The sequence below is a fragment of the Musca autumnalis genome, unplaced genomic scaffold (assembly GCF_047663935.1).
Source record: "Musca autumnalis isolate F117 unplaced genomic scaffold, ASM4766393v1 scaffold_4, whole genome shotgun sequence".
NCBI lineage: Eukaryota > Metazoa > Arthropoda > Insecta > Diptera > Muscidae > Musca > Musca autumnalis.
In genome coordinates, this window is record NW_027411977.1 from 136,005,701 (window position 1) to 136,026,234 (window position 20,534).

At 35.6% G+C, this 20,534-nt stretch overlaps 1 protein-coding gene across 3 annotated transcripts in view; it reads left to right on the forward strand.

Moving 5' to 3' along the window:
- LOC141402536 (uncharacterized) overlaps positions 1 to 20,534 on the forward strand; it is a 301,381-nt gene that overhangs the window by 59,224 nt on the left and 221,623 nt on the right. For all 3 annotated transcript variants that reach the window (XM_073984041.1, XM_073984039.1, XM_073984040.1), the window contains one exon: positions 17,688 to 17,790. In XM_073984041.1, coding sequence (XP_073840142.1) covers positions 17,688 to 17,776 — 89 coding nt within the window. In that variant the 3' untranslated portion in view covers positions 17,777 to 17,790. The remainder of the gene's footprint in view (positions 1 to 17,687; positions 17,791 to 20,534) is intronic.

Genomic DNA, 20,534 nt, shown 5'->3' on the forward strand with positions numbered 1-20,534 from the left:
TTTTCCGTGGTCAAAAAACAAACTTCTACACCTAAAATTGTGGACATGACAGGAAACTAGTTATTCCATTTTAGTTCAGAATATTTCATGGTGGAATTTCGGCACAGCCGAGCTTTACGATTTTTTACTTGTTATTTTCTTTTGCCGTCGTGTCCAGTGTTTTAATATAGGCCCTTCCTTTGGATTGTTATTTTTACCCGATCATTAATGTTTTCATGTGGATTGCAATGCATACAAATTGTCATTTCAAAATTGCAATGAATCTTCGCTCCAATCCTGTAATAGACCTTTCCATTATTTGTTCTACCTGAAACCACGAACAACGATAATTTGTCCTAATTAGGTAACACAAATTGGTAGTGGCTAATAAGGAAAATAATTAGTTCTCGCTATGGCAGTAGCTCATGAAAACAGGACAGGAATGCTTTCCCCTGAAGTAGATTTACTTCATTTACAGATTTGGTATCGAATAATGTTAGACATACCTTTTGGGCTCGGCTATCAGAAGTAGACCCATAACTATGAGCGAAAAATAAATTCCGATTGTTCTTCATTGTATGATGGAAGTCCCCCCTAGCTCCCTCCGAATTGAAAAAAAAGGAAAAAGTTTTATTTTATGACCCAGTGTATGTTTCAAAGAAAAAAGTATTTCCACAAAAGTTTCATACTACCGAGGCATCTTGCAGTGTAGAATTGCTCCCATCACCGTTTGTGTCACAGACGTGACAAAACGAAAAATGATTACAGACTGTTTTTACTGCAACTGCATCACAGCTTCAGGATTTTGCCTTTTTTCTGCAGAATTTTAATATGTTTTTCCCCCGGGTTGCGATGCAATATTTTTGATGTCATTTGCTGTCAACATAGGGGGTGGGTGTGTGGTGTGTTGTAAAATAACACAAACACGAAAAAACGAAGCAAACTGCCTTTGGTGCAGTTTGGCATTTTCTTATTCAGGAAATCCCAGTGCTTTCAAAGTTCAAAGAAAAATCATAACAATAATCGAGTTGGTGTGAAATGCGGCGGCGGTAAAGATGAAGAAAATAAAAAACAAAAAAACCAGCAGGCACATCCACATGCCATCATGTGAGATTGTCGTCATCCGTGCATCTTGTAATAGTTGTTGTGGAGGTCATGGACTTTGAATGGTGCCTGATTTCAAATTTAGAATTTATTTGGTTTTGCAAAAAAATAAGAAATTTTGTTTTTCAAAGAAATGATGGTGGTACTGTAATTAAAAAAGTCAATTACATGTATACTTATTAAACATTTTAAAAACTTATTCTACATCAATGACTCGGAAAATGTAGCCCAGTAAATGTGTACATAGCAATAGACTATATTGACTATGTTTTTATTTAAAATGCACACGGTGCGCCTAAACTAACTATAAATGAAAGATGGTTACACCTGGGACGTTTTTGCGGATTCTAAAACTACAATGTTTATAGATGAGAAAAATAAAAAAACAATCAGAATAGAGAATTTCCTCTGCCTAATTCGGCTGCTTCAAAGCCGATAATTTTATTTTCCGAATATTGTGCTCCTGAAGAAAATGTATGGCTAAAGTAACGTATGCCAAAAAGTAGATAGACTCAAGGCAAAAGTCTATAGTCCACATGAATTCTAAGACTAACTGGTGAACCATAGTGCTGTCATAAGGACAATTCTAAAGAACACGATCATTTGGTCATATATAAAAACATTACCTAACCTAATTTTTACAAACGAAGAATACTATATAGCGGTGGAATACGCATCATCCAAACAGAATTTGCTGATATTTTGTTGGGGGCATAGAATATTTCGGCAGAGTATTGTCAGTGCTGTACCACTTTATAAAAGATTGCATATTTTTAAAATTTTTGCCCCATTTTCCAACCATTTTGGGAATCAGGTTTCAATATATTTGGTGGTTATCGCCCCTTTACTAATGTTTATACCCTCCACAACATGTTGTTATGAAGCTGCTTTGTTACTCATGCAGCGTCAGTGAAGAACTTTCGATCAGTGATCACAATATGATCCTGCTAGGGATCTCACATAATGAGGTGGCGTACGTCTAATGTTGATTGGTCATTCTATGGCCAGCAAATTAGCGATACCTTAGGTGTTTTTTCGCTGCACGACTCCCCTTTACTTACTGTCGATGAGCAAGTGGTGTTTTTGACTGACACTATTTCCAGTGCCAGTGATTATCTATTTGTAATAAACAATCGGATAAGTTCAAGGAAACTATAATGGTGGACTAGAGCTTGGAGTCAGAAACGGAAAGTAGTAAGGCACCACTGGAAGAAATTTCAGAGAGCCAAACGACAGAACGCTGAGGATGTGGACGTTCTTTCAGTGGCCTATATGCAATGTCTGTATGAGTACCAAAAGATGATGACATCTGCGGAAGATAGTCAATGGCAATATTTTGTCCAGAGTGACCCCAGGGGTCAGCTGTATCAGCTTTGTAGACCAAAGTAGAGCCTTGATGTCTCTGGCATCAAGGTAGGTGATAGGATTCTAAATACGTGGAGTGATTGGCAAAGCTATTTCTCAGATCGGATGGGCTTGCTCTATTGGTGATGTTGCTCTGGGTTATCCGCAAGGATCCATTTGTGGTTCATTTATGTGCAACCTAATAATGGATCCACTACTGCAACAACTTGGCTCGCTTTGCAAGGTCATTCATTCTGATTGAGGCTCAGTCTCGTTTTGAGATGGAACAGTTGGGCTCCAGAATAATGTCTGTCGTTGGCACTTGCGGTACTAGGGTTGGTGTCCAAGTTGCAAGAGAGAAGAGTGTGACAATGTTATCCGATTTGGCCGAAATTTTTTACATCGAAAAATTTCATCCAAACGTACACCAATTTTGAAGAAGGTTATTATTGGGAAACTTCTTCGGGTACTTCCCTCATAAAAGTTCAACATTTTCGCTTAAGTGCAGTTTAAGGGCTGTGCGAGGCTAGTTTGGAAGTTTCTGAAATTCCAAAAGTACTCTTTGTGGTCCTGTTTGCTGGCATATGATGTTTTTTGTGGGCAAATCAATACTACCAGAAATGTTGATGAAAAGGTCTAAAAAAATTTACTGTTATCAAGTAAATTACCTGATGGACACGGTAACTATCGAAAAGACTGATTGACATTGGTCTAACCTTTGCATATCGTAATACGAGAGACACTATAAAACCATCTGGCCTAGGCAACACGCAGTGTCGCCAGGCGTCATATGACATTTGTTTATCCTAAGCGTACTCAAAAAAAATGGAATATACTTGTGAACATTTTTGTTCGAGAATTTTTCACAATTTTCAACATGGATAATCATGGCAAGAGTGCATCGATCAAATTAAATCTTTGTATGTCGATAAAGGGCCATACTATAGCACTATGAAAAACTTAATTAATGAATTCAATCGTGGCCGAGTGGATTTTTCTCTCTAGATCCAGCAAAATTGTTCAATCGCTCAATAAAAAGGCGTTTGTGGATTGATGCAAAAAAATTGTGAATAAAAACAATCACGGTGCTTCAAACGACATTTATAAGATCGTCGCAGACGACGAAACTTGGATGTATGCCTAGGAGTCCGAAACAAAAACAGGAATCGACCCTTTGTGTCTTCGAAATCGATCCAAATGCAACGAAAGTTGTTCATGGAAGAATACCTTCGCAGCAAATGGTCGCCTGTTTCTTCGGCAAAACTGACCGTGTGGCGACAGTACGGCTAGAACAATGTAGGGCGGTTAATTCTGAGTGTTACACTACAATTTGTTTGCCTGAAGTCTCCTGAGAAATTCGAAAAACGAACAAGAGAAGACAAATCGTTCTGCATAACGACAATGCGAGCTCTCACACATCGATTCAAACCAGCGCACACTGGTCGAAACCATTGATCTAGCGGCGCGAAAGTCAAAAAATCAAAGTATAAAATTGCGAAATGTTTTCTATTGTATCGATTACAGACACTCTGCTGACTAAAATTTTGTTTTCAATTGTTGTTGTTGTAAATATTCACTCAGTTATTAACTGTCAAGTGCAAGAAATTTTGATGCATCCGATTTTAACAAAATTTTTGCTAAAAACCTGATTTCATATTTGTTTAATTGTTTAATAAATTCGTAATAAAACTAAACAAAGTTTATTTTTTATTGATAGGGGAGGGTGTAAGTTAAATTTAAAAAAATTTTGGGGCCTAAATTTAAAAAAAAATTTGGGGCCTTACTTAGTTATGTAGCAATAAATTTTCAAAAATTATAATTTTTTTTGTGTTTTTAGTGAAATATACTTTTGTTGAATGGAGCGTAACTACCAAGGTCCACTGAGGTTCAGTCCAATTTTTTCTACTAATTAAATTGGACTACCTAGATTCCGAATAACCACAATTTAGCTGCAAATAACTGCAAATCTTGCTGATAAATGGTCTTGAAAAATAGCTTAAATCCTCAAAATACCCAAAATCTGTCGGTACAGTTATATGGGGGCTATATAGAAATGTAGAATTATGTTTACAATTTTTGGTGGAGAAGACGTATAACCAACGAGAACCTCCTATGGCAAAATTCAGCTTATTTGGTCTGAAAATGTAGACAAAATCCTAACAATACCGAATATTGGGAGGTACAGTTATATGGGGACAATACTAAAATGTAGACCTGTGTCCACAATTTTTAGTGGAGGATGTTTGTGTCCACTGGGAACCCCAAATACCAAATTTCACCTAATTTGGCCGGGAAATGTAGCTTTAAACCAAATTACAACTAATTTGGAAGGAAAGGATGGCATAAATCCTCAAAATACCGAATATCAGGAGGTACCGTTATATGGGGGATATACCAAAATATTAGCCGATTTGATTCATATATAGTCCATTATTACGGACACAGACCGAGTTTGTGCAAAATTTCAGAAAGATATCTCCATTCGTTTCCAAGTTATTAATTGCGCGCCGCTAGACCACAGTGCAGCGCCTGTTTGACCGGACAAAACGTGGAATTGATGAGTCATGCGCCGTACACCCCTGACTGGGGATCCAATGATTTCTTTTAATTCTGCACATCATGAAAAAAGGCGTGGTCAACGATTTCCAGAAGATGTTGTAAAAGCGTTCAAAAACCATGTTTTGGAGGTGTCTCAAAGAAGCTATTGTAAACAATACAACACATGGTGATGTACGCTTATGCTAAGAACTATCAAACTTTCCAAAAAAATGTCAAATGATGGGTGTTGCCTAGGCCAGAATGTTTTCTAGTGTTTCTCTCACACTTAAATCAAATTTAAATATTAAATTCGCTTACCGTGGTTCCCTGCAGTATATCATCCTCGAAGTCGTAAATCTGGAAATAGAAATAGTTTGTATTTTTTATTGAGACCAGAAACTAGCTGGTTTAAAAAAGGTTCATCAAGATTTCCCCCTTTGGGGGATGTAATCTTCACGCATCTGTTTCCAAATCACATGGCAAATGGCCCAATACGAACTAAAACACCGATTTAAACTACCAAATTAACATTAACTTTACTATTGCGAGCATTTTATATCATCATATATGTATGTATCTGTAGGCACATTAATAAAATCTTATGAATGGTGTATAAATTTCAACGATACTCGCAATGCTCTGCATCTATGAATTGATGTCATTTTCTATGAAATGGCTCTACAATGAATGCAGTAAAATTATCTTTATTATTAATAAAAAATATAAAGACAAAAGTTGAAAGAGCTTCCTGGTAGTTTTCCTCTTTTTTCTTTCTTTCAAAGTTGCGAGGGGTAAATTAATGATGATAGAGACGTAAAAGAAGACGTAAGAGGAATAATATAATGATTCTTATTTGCACTGCAGTGTGCGAACTAAAACACAACATTCGTGCAGTCAGAAGGATGCTGATGGTAAATCAGTTGTCGTTGTTGTTATTGTAGCTAGAAGGAGGAAATGCAATATAAACGGTGAAAGCTTATGTTTTTATTTGAAGCACTATAGTGCTACATACATACGAGTACTATACGTAAACATAAAATCAAGTATAACGGTATACATATATTAGAGAACAAAAGTATGTATGAAATAAATAAACTTTATTAAGATCCGTGAAGAAGTTGAAAGTAATAAAAAAATAATGCGGGAGTTAACATTTAGAGGAAGGTTTAATACACATCATCCGACGATTCCAATCAAATGAAGAACTCTAGAATTATATTTTTGTTATGCGATATTGATATTGCAATGTAACTCAATTTACCAAAAATCAATTATTATTCTGCTAATGACGGTTCCGAGGTAGACGAAGCAACGATTTTAGTGTCTGTAGTGCGATTCTGTAACTAGATAACGACAGAATTGCCTACCATTATCTCTAACTGGAAATTTTTATCTGCTTACAATTTCGATAATAAACGATCATTTTTGGCAAGTTACCGACCAAAATAAAGTAGTTGCTAACTCCTACCGGTACCGCAAGTAATGTCAACTTATCATTCATGATATTGCGTTTTAATTTTACCGATTTTTGTCGGTAACGGCAAAAAGGTTACAGAATCACTCTAATGGAATTTCGTTTGGTACTCGTATCCAGAGACGTAGGCAGGGGCCCACATTTTTCTGAATTACTGTTTTATGCCATATCGTTCCAGTATCAAAAAATGAACGAACTCGGAGCTCCGTAATGAATATACTTCATCTTTGCTAGGTCATTTTCGAGGTTCATCAAAAAATATTGTGTGAATCGAAGTGCAGAACATGAAATATCTATTGGATATAATTTATCATATACCAAGGAGTTTTCGTGAACTATATATCGAAAACCAATTAAATATGTATTGCGACAAATTTGTTGTTGACATTCTCTATGGTATTGAGGTAATGCCAGGTACCTCCGGAAATAATATGAATTTAATAATATTATTTTAATGTCGTGTTTTTGTCAAGTATTAAAATTTGAGTATGATAGATGTTGCAGAAATAATTATTCACAGTTTTCCCTTCAGTTTTTAAGCTCTTCATTTGATCGGTTTCGGCACCAACTAAAATTATTGAAAGCACGATGTGGCCGAAACTTTGAACATCGTCAAAATTCCTCCAAACCAGGGTTTCGGAGTTGAGGTATTTTTGGCTCGACTCCGACTCCAGACGAATTTTTTCACGACTCCGGCTCCGACTCCGGGTCGACTCCGAGGGTCAATTCCTATACCACAAAAATGAATAAAATGTGCACAGTTTGTAAACTTTTTCCTATATTTTAGCCTATATAGGCTAATCTGTTAGTTTTTCCTTACATATTCATTAGAAAGGGCATTCGTTCGAATACATTCGAACATATGAATGTTGTTTCTACCGAATCTTACATTGGAAAATAGCAAAGTTAGAACGTTTTTGCCGGTTTTTCTTTTTTTGCACAAGTATATTCTGGCTTTCAAAATATGTGAGAATGTAGGGGCAACACAAAATATAAGTAATGCAATAAAAATTATGAGCAATTCATGACCAAGTTTCAAACTGGATGTAAGCCAACATTTTAGTGTGCTTAGCCTTAAAAGGAGACCCCCAGTTGTAAAGCTCAATAAAAGCCATTTTTCAAGATTTTTTTCGAGAAAACTACGTTACGTTTTGGCAGATTTTTTTCTTCATCTGAAAAAGAAAAATATTACGAAGTTTTGAGGCGTCTACGAAACCCTGTTTTTATTAAAGCATTTTGGCGTGCCAACTCTAGCTCGAAAACTAATAAACCAATTGACATATTTTTTTGTGACAGATTTCGAGAAAAACACAGTTTATATGCTGCATACCGTCATCTGAAATGCCCAAAGACGTAGCCCCCAAAGGATTACGGGTTACGTCTTTGGGCATTTCACAAAGACCTGAGGCCTTGATGTTGAAAGGTATCATTTTGTCAGGCACATATCTTCTAAACCGCTAAGAATTTGGGTTTACTCGTAGAACAAACATTGTAGTTCTCGTCTTAAAGAATAATAATTATGAACACATAAAATCCATTCAACCTCACCTTCAAGGCCAAAATCGTCAAGGTCAAATTTCCCTTTTAATTTTTTCTCGGAGTTTAATCTACGGATATCAAACCGATTAAAATTGAAGCAGACAACCAACTAGAAAAATTTACCTTAGATCTTAGTATACAACTTTCTAGAACATACGAACTCTGTAGAAACGGTTCTTAATGGTCAAAATAGCAAGTCAGGACAACATATTCGACAGAAAGTTTCCTCATTCTATTTAACTGAAAACATGTCATCTAAAAATGATGAAACAATATCTCCAAACAGAGATATAAAGCTATTTTCTCAACGATTGGTGGGGGTCAATCAAAAAATTCATTATGTCATAACTCAGAAATTTCAGCTATGGGATCCTTTGGGGTTCTCAATTGGGGCTTTCATTCCGAAAAGGAATTTTTCCTCTCCCAGATCTTAACTTCCATTTTGCCATAGGGACCACAATGTCTTTAATAGAAGACAAGGATGACGTCTCATAAAAAACAAGATGAGAATACCAATAGACCTTTGTGAGAAGACCAGTAAGACTTCGGACGAAAGAGGTTAAAGGTCCGACCTTAAATCCATTGTCATAGAACTTTACTTTTGTTTGCAAAAATGTAAAGAATCAATTGGATCAACAAAATAGGGATGAATAGACGACACTTCAGAGGATAGTAAATACCCTGTGAATTGTCCTTTAACTTAGTATAATATACCGTTGGCATATATGTTTTCTTATACCTTTTTTATAAAATAAATAATGATTTTTTTTAAAATGTTCTTGTTCCTTATTTAATGTTATATTTCTATAACGAGGAAAAAATTTCGCCCGGAGTCGGAGTCGAGTTATTTTTTTTGACTCAGACTCCGACTCCAGCAAAATTGCTCGACTCCGACTCCGAAACCCTGCTCCAAACGTACGTAAAGATCCAAGAGGATCTTTATCGGACAACCTCTTCAGGTACCGCCTTCACAAAAGTTCAAATTTTTGCTTAAGTGCAGTTCAAGGGCTGTTCGATGATCCTTTGGAGATTTTTACCGTAGGTAACTCTTATGGACCTGTTACAGCAATTTTATGTTTTCCGTGGTCAAGTCCATGCTTCCTCACATATTGGCCCAAAAGCTCTAAATCCTATGGCTACCAAGTACCGCCTTAATCAAAATCAAATTGATTAACAAAACCTAAGTATTTATTCGGAACATCATCAAGTTCCATGAAGATTTTGGTAGTTTAGCCGTTATTAGATTTGTCCCTAAATGAAAGTATCTTCAGAAAAAATTTCTAAAGTATCCTCGAACAGACCATAAAGTGCACTTAAAAAATGTTTAACTTTTGTGAGGCAATTTCCCAAGCAATGTACCGATATGACCCAAATATTACTAGATCCAAAGAAGGACCGAATCGGTAGCTCCGTTCAAGAGATATCGTGCGTAAAATTTTACCGAATATTTTAGAACTTTTGTGGTTCAGCTACCGGTAGGAGTGACCGATAATTCGAAATCTATCTAAGGTTCGCAGAAATATTAGGATATGAGAAGTTTGGTCCAACGCAGTATCGTGCGATCCTTCTAATACACATGGCGGAGGAAGGGTTTTTTTTGACAACTTTCAGGTCATTTTCTCGGGAAGTATAGCACAACCTGTAAACAAGTAAATAATGCGTTAAGTTCGGCCGGGCCTAACTTTTTATTAACAACTTTCCGAATAAAACTTTTGTATCCACATTTCGGTCCGAAGTAGTGGAAAAGAACCCACTACATGGGGGCTATATTAAATCTTGGATCTATATGGACAATTCTCAGTAGGAATGATTTATACCTCCAGCGAAGAGTAAATAACAAATTTCTGCCGTTTCGGCGTGGTAATGTAGCTAAAACCTTGAAAATATCAACACAGCGGGATGTACCGTTCTATGGGGCTTATATCAAAACGTGAACCTATAACGACAAATTTCAAAGGAAAAGTTTAATCCTCCAAGCGAAGACTAAATACGAAATTTCGGTGTGATAATTAGCCTAAAACTTTAAAAATAACGAAAATGGGGAGGTACAGTTCTGTGGGGGGCTATATCAACACGTGGACCATTACTGACAAATTTCTGGTGGAAATTTTTGTAGCCTCAAAGATGACTTAATATCTAAATTCAACCACTTGCTTATGATAATGCGGCTAAAACCTTCAAAATACTGAAAATTGGGAGGCACCGTTCTATGGGCACTACATCAACACGTGGACCTATACTGATATATTTCAGGGGGAAAATTTTGTAGCCTCAAAGAAAACTAAATACTAAGTTTATGTCGACTAAGAATTGTATGCTGGACAAGAATATTGTTTATAGGGTGTGCGACGAATTTTTCGATGTATTACAAACGGAATGGCAAAGTTAATTATACCCTCCATGTTCTGGTGGACGTTATAAAAATCGAAACGATTCGAGAGGAACTGAACTGAATTTTTTTGTGGGAGGTACCCTAAGGAGTGGACCGATATAGTTCATATTGGAAGCTGATCTATGTGAACCAAATCGGTTACTCCCTTCGGGTTTTAAAGCCAAACATTTTGAACTTTTGTGAGGGAATTTAAACTAAGTTTGGACAAAATATTATGAATGCCGAATTTTGGACCCAATCCACAGTGGCCAATTTTACGAAAAACCTGGCCAAAACTCTAAAAAATGAATGGACTTAAACCTAACCTTATGTTTCTTATACTCTTTAAATACAATTAAAGGGGTATTGTGGGTCCCTTCTCCTATATGATGTGATCGTATCAGATCAAAATGTTCTAGAAATTTGCTAGCCATCAATTTGTACTATAGTTCTGTGCAACATTTTTAAGGTGATCTTGTGCAAACAATTCGAACTGAGGTTTTTTGAAAGTACAGACCCAAACGACAAGAAACCCTAGTTGGGTTTTGTTGTGTCAGATCCAGCTCGGATTTCATGGTCCCATCTAAACATGGTTAAATATTGAGTTTTTAAAGAAATTCGAGACTATATCTCTGAATTCAATGCGAATCTTCTTCTGACCTCTGAAGCAAATTTGTAAATAAGGACAAGGATAAAATATTTAGAGAAATAATGAACTCGAAAAACTACATTTATTGCCTCAAATTTCAAAATATATGCAAAAATGCCACAATTTGTATACATATCTCCAAAACCTTTAATTTTTTCTGAATATTTTCTTTTGGTAAAATAATACACAACTCTTTAGAACATGTCATTGTTGTAAAATGCCTCTATCCCGTTGTTTCCAGTACATTTTTCAACGACGATTTAATAAAAATGTCAATAATGTAGTGAAATCCGAAATGCGAGAATAAACTGTTGGTGTAAACTGTGTTTGAAATACGTGTTGTAAAAGATATGATGCAAAATACCGCTGAAACAACATGAAGTAAGCATTTTAGAGTTTCAGAATGTTCTAAAGAATTGTTGAGAAGATTTTTGCAAAAGGTTACTTGGGTCGACTCCCAATAGTTTAGCCGATACTGACCAGAATTTCAGCAATTATGTAAAATTTTCTATATTTTATAGATTTTGATGCCCTAGATATGCAAAATTAAAAACAATTTTTAGGGTTAAGGTCGTATTTCATGTGAATTTTGGAAAATTGTCATACAAAACATAATTATACCCTCAGCCTTTAGGCTAAAGAGGGTATTTACACTTTGATACGACCAAAAATGTACCTCATCGAAATAATGGTTTTAGACCCCAAGTATGTTTGTACGATATCCGTTTCCGACAATTTTGAGTAGATCTAGCAATGTCCGTCCGTCTGTCTGTCTGTCTGTCCGTCTGTCCGTCTGTCTGTCTGTCTGGCTGGTGCGCACGATAACTCTCGAACGGATCAATCGATTCGGTTCAAATTTTGGGTATCGAAATATTTTGTCCAGATTCGATTTAAGTTCGAAGATGGACAATATAGGTCCACTCCTTCAGGTACCTCCCCCACAAATGTTCAAAAATTGTCGCAAAACTTGTGCGCACCATAACTCTTGTAGGGAATAACCGATTTGGTCTATACTTTGCACATCGTGTAATTTCTACCAAACTTATATGAGGTTCCAATATGGACTCAATCGGTCCACTCCTTCGGGTACCTCCAACACAAAATTTCAGAAAAGTTCAGTTTAGGACCTGCTATCGAATTGCTTTGATTTTTGTTTACGCAAGTTGTATTCGCTGTCCTCTATACGACGCTGTAAGTTTTATTAGGGGCAAGTCCATACTTCCTGAGAAAATAGCCTGAAAGTTACAAAAAACCCTATGACATCGCGTGTAGTGGTTGGAGCGCAAGATAACTCTCGAACGGATCTGCCGATTCGGTCCAAAATTTGGCTTTCGTAATATTTTGTCCAAACTTAGTTCAAGTTCAAAGATGGATTATATCGGTCCACTCCTTCCGGTGGAAGCGCAAGATAATTCTCGAACGGATATGCCGATTCCGGCCAAAATTTGGCCTTCGTAATATTGTTTCCAAACTTAGTTTATGTTCGTAGATAAGCCATATCGGTCCACTCCTTCAGGTACCTACCCCACAAAAGTTCAAAAATATTCGGAAAAATTGTGTGCGCGATAACTCTTGATGGGATTGACCAATTTGGTCCATACTTTACACATTCTCATAATATCTACCAGATATAGATCAGGTTCGAATATGGACTATATTTGTCCACTCCATCCCGTACCTCCCACACAAAATTTTGGATAAGTTCACTTTAAGACCTGCTATTGAATCACTTTGATTTTTGTTGAAGCAACTTACATTCGCTGCCTCAATTACGATGGTAAAAGTTATTTCAGGGGCAAGTCCATACTTCTTGAGAAAACAGCCCGAAGGGTGTAAAAACCCCCTATGGCACCCCCATGGTCTATGTCGGTCCATTCCGTTAAGTACATTTTCCGGAAAATTTTTGAACTTTAATCCTAATCAACATTTTTGTCGGTTCATACGACCAAAATTTTGAAACCCCCTAAATACATAAGTTTTTTGTGAAAAAAGTGTTTCAATTTGCACAGGCTGAGGGTATATCTCTGTCGGCAAGGCCGACTGATACTTTTTTACTTGTTTTAGAATAATTTAAGGCCAATAAGTTATACAATATTCATAAGAAGAGTTCCTATTCCAAAATATAGTAATATAAATAATGGGTACAAATTCATAAAGCTAAAGTTATAATTTAATGTTATAAATATGTAATTGTTTTTTCTGTTTATTTATCATAACACATTAATGCAACAGGATATGTGAGATATTACTCATATGTTGATCTAATGTATAGAAGAAATCCCTTTCGAAAAGTAGAAATAGAGAAATTGAATGTTTTTAGGTTATTGGGTAGGGAATTGAAGAGACGAGAAACTCTAACTTGAAACGATTTATCCATTCGTCCATCCAAGCGAGGGATTGTGAGGCTAGTAGATCGTGTAAATCCAGAAAATGTAAAGGAAGTCGCAAAGAAATATGGACACTGGAATTTACAAATCTTATAAAAAAGAAGGAGGCACCGAAGATAAATTAGATCATCAGAAGTGCATCCTAAAAAATCTATTGCGAAAGGCGTTATGTGTGAAAAGCGTTTGGTGGAATATAGATAACGCATAGCATTGTTGAAGGCTTTTTTAACAAGTTTCAGTCTGGATAAGGTAGTTTCGGAATACAGCTCAAGACAATATAGTATGTTAGGCATGACTAAAGCGTGAATTAAAGTATTTTTAATGTCACGAGGTAAAACCAAGTCGCAATTGTAAAGTTGGCGTAAAGCAAAGATAGTACGTGAGACTACTCGATCAATGTGATAAGTGAAGTCCAACATTCCATTCTGTCTACAAAATCAATTGATATACCCTTGTATTTCACATCTAGAGAGGAAGTGTGCGAGGAAAAGGACATTGCTTTGATTTTGGAACGGTTAACCGATAGTTTGTTAAGGCCCATCCATTGTTCAACCGAAGAAAGAGTATAATTAATCTTTGCTTGTAAAACATCAGGCGAGTCTAAGTTACTCGTGAATAAAATTGAAAATGGTGTGCAATAAAGGTTCAATGAGGAAAACAGTTCACTGATATACAGCATAAACAGTAATGGCCCAATCACCGAACCTTGGGCAACACCACTTTTTACAGGGAGTACACTGGAAGCAACACCATTAACGTATACATATTGTTTTCTATTTCTTAGATATGAGGCAATCAAGCGACAAGCGCTACCTTGAAGCCGATACTGCGAATTCAGTTTATTTAAAAGTGTGCCATAGTCCATTCGGTCATAGGCCTTGAAAATGGTGTGCAATAAAGGTTGAATGAGGAAAAAATATCATTGATATACAGCATAAACAGTAATGGCCCAATCACCGAACCTTAGGGCACACCACTTTTTACAGGGAGTACACGGGAAGCAACACCATTAACGTATACATACTGTTTTCTATTTCTTAGATATGAGCCGATACTGCGAATTCAGTTTATTTAAAAGTGTGCCATAGTCCAATCGGTCATAGGCCTTTTCCATATCAATACAGATAAGGACACATTGACTCTGATCATTAAACGACCTTCTAATGGAGTCGGTGAGACCAAGAAGCAAGGTGGCAGTACTTCTATGCCCACGAAAGGCGCACTGAAAACCGGTGAGAAGTTTTAATGTTTCAATGTGTTGCGGAAGTTGACGTTTTAAGACATGCTCTACTAACTTACCTAATATGAAAAAAAAAACAAAAAAAAAAAAACAAGAAACTAAAATAGGGGTGCCAGCTTCTACCATTTCTACAGTTATAGAAATATTTGAGTTAAGATTACTTGAAATACTTGCACTTTAGGCATGGTAGAACAAATATAAGGTAAAGTTAATACTACAACAAATACAACTCGAACAACAACCACAAAGGAATTTGTTTTTGTTTGTAACGTTACTGCCAGTTGTATTTGTAAACAAAATAAGGAAATGTCTATAAATTGTTGGAATTTAAAAAACTAATAATTTTTCACATTTGGTTGAAAATTTTGGAAAACATGAATGAAAATTCGTTACATTTTCAATTTTAATGGTTCCACATCATTCCACTAAATGCATAAATTCTTGTAGAAAGTCGAATTCTTGCAGAAAAGTTTGGGGTCGCTGGAAATTCATAGAAAAAGGAGAAGCCGTTTCAATGTTTTGTTTTAGAAATCAAAGAAGCACATGTTTATTAGTGCTTTATTTTTTTAAATTTCAACAAAATACCTCATATATTAACAAACGTTGTATCGCCTCTACAAGCGGTGATTTACTGCGCGGCTTATCGTTCGAACTTGGAGGAGGTTACATATCATTGAAATGAAGAAGTCTTTCTGGAAAATGGTTTTTTCCGAATGATATATTTTTTTCTCAAAAAATATATGTCCCTAATGTACATCGAAATAGAAATAAATGTATAAAATGTCATATGAAATTTGACACTAACGTTACAACCCAGTTCAGTCAGCTGTGTATTGCTGCTACCTTTTCTTATTCTACCATGCACTTTAGGCAAGAAATATTTTTCTTAAAAAAATTACCCCTCGTGTGAGTCCTAAAAGGTGTCTTCTCGCTCCCTTTCTCCAAAAATCTTTAAAATATCGTGATGTGATCGTATCACTTTAAAGTATCCTGGAAATTTGTTCGCCATAAAATTTTACTATAAGTCCGAATCAACGAAAATGTGTATATATGTGTGTATCTGCAAGACAAACTATCACATAAAAACAAAAAGTGCAAATATGTGCAGGATGTTTCGATGAAAATTCGTAAAAAAAATATTCTCTTTTTATGTAATGATAATGTACAGAGCCCAATTCGATCTTACTCGATTTTCATCATTTATTGTGAAAAATGATCTTGAAAAAATCAAATCAAAAATCATTGGCGATAATGAACATTTTAAATTACAAAAAAAAAAATAAAACTCGTTGTTTATTTTGGATATTATAATATTTTAATAAACAGCTTAAATATTGAGAACATTTTTTTTTTTTCAAATAGGGTCACTTTGACCTGATTTTATACCCACTTACTAAACAAGAAACGTATAAATTTGTCATTACTACACGCAGTGGGATCCTATGAACAATATTTGACACTATTTACTATAAATTGAAACAATTGTTTTTCGATTTTTGGCCAGGTGCAATCGTTTGATTAATTGGTGAGTTATCGTGCGCTTCAGCCATCCAGACAGTCGGACGGATGGACATGGCTCAATCGACTCCCAAACTGTCTTAAACGGATTTCGTCCAAACATACTTTAAAACCGTTATTTCGATGAGGATTTTTTTGGTGAGTGCTGTACAATTGTTGTTGTTAGATTTTAATTCATGCACGCTAAAATTTTGTCAGGTTACATCACAGCTCAATGAAAAATTTGACTTTGTTAACCATCCGTGGTCATTACTTGAAGAAATACTTACCTTTAAAGAGATATTGATCTATTCTCCCACTTTTCTGGTACATCTCTCCGAACATCTTCCCCAGCAATATTTTTTTCCCAAATCGACATCGACTGTATAATGTATGTATTGAAAAATTAAGATTCTTATCGGTATTTAGTCTAATTGCATAAATAATAATTTTGTAAATAGGTAAAATATAAGCAAGCATACCCACCAACAATATTAAAAAAAAATCTTTATTATTTCTATGCTTTTTGTTTTCTTTCTTGTTCAACATTATCTACATCGGCATAATTTGTTACTGCTGTGCCACCACCCTGATGATGGGTACTTTAATTCTTGCTGTTTACAGCTGCTGCTGATGAAGATATTGTACGAGTATATTGTTGCTGCTATTGTTGTTGTTGTTGATGTCTTATAGCAAAGTGTTTTGATTGTTTTATAACAACACTTATTGCCGATCAAGCATAAGCATATTTTATAGATGTACACATGTATGTATGGATGTGTGTACCACTGAAGGGTACGTATTCAGCGTTGTTTGCTGCAACAACTGCAGTAACTGCTGCAAAGGATATTAAAGGATGTACTGATACTCATGGCCGTTATTCTAGTATAAAATTGTGCAAAAGTACTCTTAACATAAAATTTGATTTTTATCTGATAATACGTAATTTATGTCTTCTACTGCATTATAAAAATATACGAAGTTAAGATAACCTAGTTAGAAGAATTAAAGGAAATAATATTACAATTTGACATAGGGGATATTTTTCTAATATTTACAAATTTAATTTTAATTTTGCTATATCTTGAAAACTGTTGGATATGAATTCATAATCACCGCATATGGCTCGTTAGAAACTGTGGGTTTTTTGACAACCGATAAGGGTTTTGATGTCATGTCATCTCTCGGTGACTGTGCAAATTAGTGTTGAGAAAAATAAGGTTTAACATTTTATAAGTGTAATATTTCTTCTTTTTCTGGCATATTCCTGATAAAGTATGGCAATGCTGTTTACACTAGAGAAATTTGAAACCCACAACAGAATTTCTTGCAACACTCGTAATTTATAACTTCATCTCTTGCAGTTTTCTAATATGCTTGTTCACTGAATACAATATTCTAAATGTAATTAAAATTTAATTAGATAAAATAAACGAAAACTGCAGTATAAATGTATCAATATTATCTTTCTCTTTCTCTATATTATGCCATATGGCACTTTCCTAACAATTCACCTGGCTTTTTGTTTTCTAATTTCCATTTTGTTTTTGCTTTTCTCATTTTAGCTGTTATCAACTCTAAGCCAACGCCAACAACAACAAATTCACCGCAAGAGGTTCAGATATTGAATTCGTATACCACAATAGAATTTTGAAGCACAAAGAAACGGTAAGTTTGCAATCAATAGAAAAAAAGATTGGTTTCAATTAATTTCCATTGAGGTTAGAGACGTTTGTTTACAATGACTGCTGCTGCTGCTGCACTTAGTTAAGAAAATGTTTACCTAACATTTGTAGCACAAAGGCAGGATACGTTGTCGTATATATATGGTACATACATACATGTATACATACATATGTATATCGAAGACAATAGCATTAAACAACATTAGTAATAATGTTTGTATAGTTTATATAGAAAAAGTAAACCGGATTATTGGAAATACTAAACAGCAGTTTGTTCTAAAATGGAAATTTTTGCAATCATCTCTCTTTCTTCTGTACTGTAAAAAAAAAGTGCGACAAAGAATGGAAAGTTTAGTGAAACTCAATATTATCTAAAAGTATTGTTTACTGTGATCTTAGGTACATTTTTATACTATCAGCCTTTGAGCTACACTTTCATACGGCCAAAATGTGCCTCATCGAAATAATGGTTTTAAACCCCGAGTATGTTTAGACGAAATCCATTTCAAACAATTTGGAGTCGATTTAGTCATGCCCGTCCGTCTGTCTGGGTGGTTGGAGCGTACGATAACTTTCGAACGGATAATCCGATTGGGATTTGGCGTTCACAGTATTTTGTCCAAACTTAGTTTTAGTTCGAAGATGAGTCATATTGGTCCAATCCTTAAGGTATCTTTTCGCTGAAGTTGTCAGCATAATAACTCTCGAAGATAGTAACCGAATTGGTCCATACTTTGCACATCTTAATATCTCTACCAGACATAGATCAGATTCGAATATTGATTATACAGGTTCACTCCTTCGAGTATATGCCACACGAAATTTCGGAAAAGTGCAGTTTAAAAACTGCACTCGAATCCCATTGATTTTCGTTGTAACAACTTATGAGTATAATCACTGCCCTATTAGTTTTAGTTTGAAGATGGGCAATACCGGTTTACACCTTCCGGTAACTCCGCCTAAAAAGTGCAAAATATGTCACAACAAGTAAAAAAGTGTAGTCGGCTCTGCCGACAGAGATATACCCTCAGCATATGCGAATTTAAACTTTCATTTACGGCAGATATAATTTTTGGACCTTTGAACTTGCCGACAAAAATGTGGATTATGATTAAAGTTCAGGAGTGTTGTGGAGGAGGTACTTAAAGGAATGAACCGACTCGGTCCATTATGGAAGTGGATCTTATTTTGAGAGTCATATCTTTTCGATAGATATCGCTTCCACAATTTATTTCAGTGGGTCAACCTATAACTTATGAACCAGTATGCCAGGAAGCATGGACTTGTCCACGGAAAACATAATATCTCTTTAAACAGGACTCGTTGTGGTCCAGCATCGGTATACATTTCTAAAGGATCTTCAAACATACCCTAAACTGCATAGATACAAATGTTGAACTTTTGTGTGGGAGGTACCCAAAGGAAAGGACCGATATGGGCCATTTTAGAAGTTTAACTAAATTTGAACAAAATATTAAGAGATCCATAGTTTGGACCAAATTGGTTGCTGCGTTCAAGAGATATCGAGCATACCATTTAATTGACATTTTTAAATATTGGGAAGAAGTGCAGGAAGTTGTGGACCGGTATTGCCCATCTTCGAACTGGAACTAAGCTTGAACAAAATATGACGAATGCAAAATTTTGGACCAAATCTGTTGATCAGTTCGAGAGTTATCGTGCTCTCCAGCTGCAACATATGATACAATATTGGTTTTTTTTACATCTTTCGGGCTGTTTTCTCAAGAAGTATGAACTTGTCCCTAAAAAACTTTTACCGTCGTAATTGAGGCAGCGAATGCAAGTTGCTTCAACAAAAAGTGATTCGATAGCAGTTCTTAAGGTGAACTTATCCGAAATTTTGTGTAGGAGGTACCCGAAGGAGTGAAAAAATAAGTCCATATTCGAACCTGATTTATATCTAGTAGATATATTAGGATGTGTAAAGTATGGACCAAATCGGTCACTTCCATCAAGAGTTATCTTTCGCACATTTTTTCCGAACATTTTTGAACCTTTATGGGGGAGATACTTGAAGGAGTGTACCGATATAGCTTATCTTTGAACTTAATCTAAGTTTGAATCAAATATTACGAAGTCCAAATTTTGGATCGATTCGGCTGATCCGTTCGAGAGTTATCTTGCGCTACAACCACTATACACGGTGTCATAGGGTTTTTTTTTTGCATCTTTGAGGCTATTTTCTCAGGAAATATGGACTTGCCCCTAATGAAACTTGTACCGTCGTATAGGGGACTGTAAATCGGTTACTTCTTTCAAGAGTTTTCGTGTGCACAAATTTTCCGAACATTTTCGAACTTGGGGGAGGGAGGTATCGGAAGGAGTTGACCGATATAACTCATCTTCGAACTTAAACTAAATAAATAATAAAATAAAAATAAATCCAAATTTTGGACCGAATCGGTTGACACGTTCGAGAGTTATCGTGCGCTCCAGCCAGCCAGACAGACGGACGGACATGGCTGAATCAACTCCAAATTGTCTGAAACGGATTTCGTCCAAACATACTTGGGATCTAAAACCATTATTTCGATGAGGCATATTTTGCCCGTATGAAAATGTATATACCCTCGTTAGTATAAAGGCTGATTGTATAAAAATGGTAGCGCTATATAAGTTGAACAGAGCAACCGATTGGGTCCAAACTTTAGATGTCCTAATATTTTGTCCCAATTTAGTTTAACTTCGAAAATGGTCCATATCGGT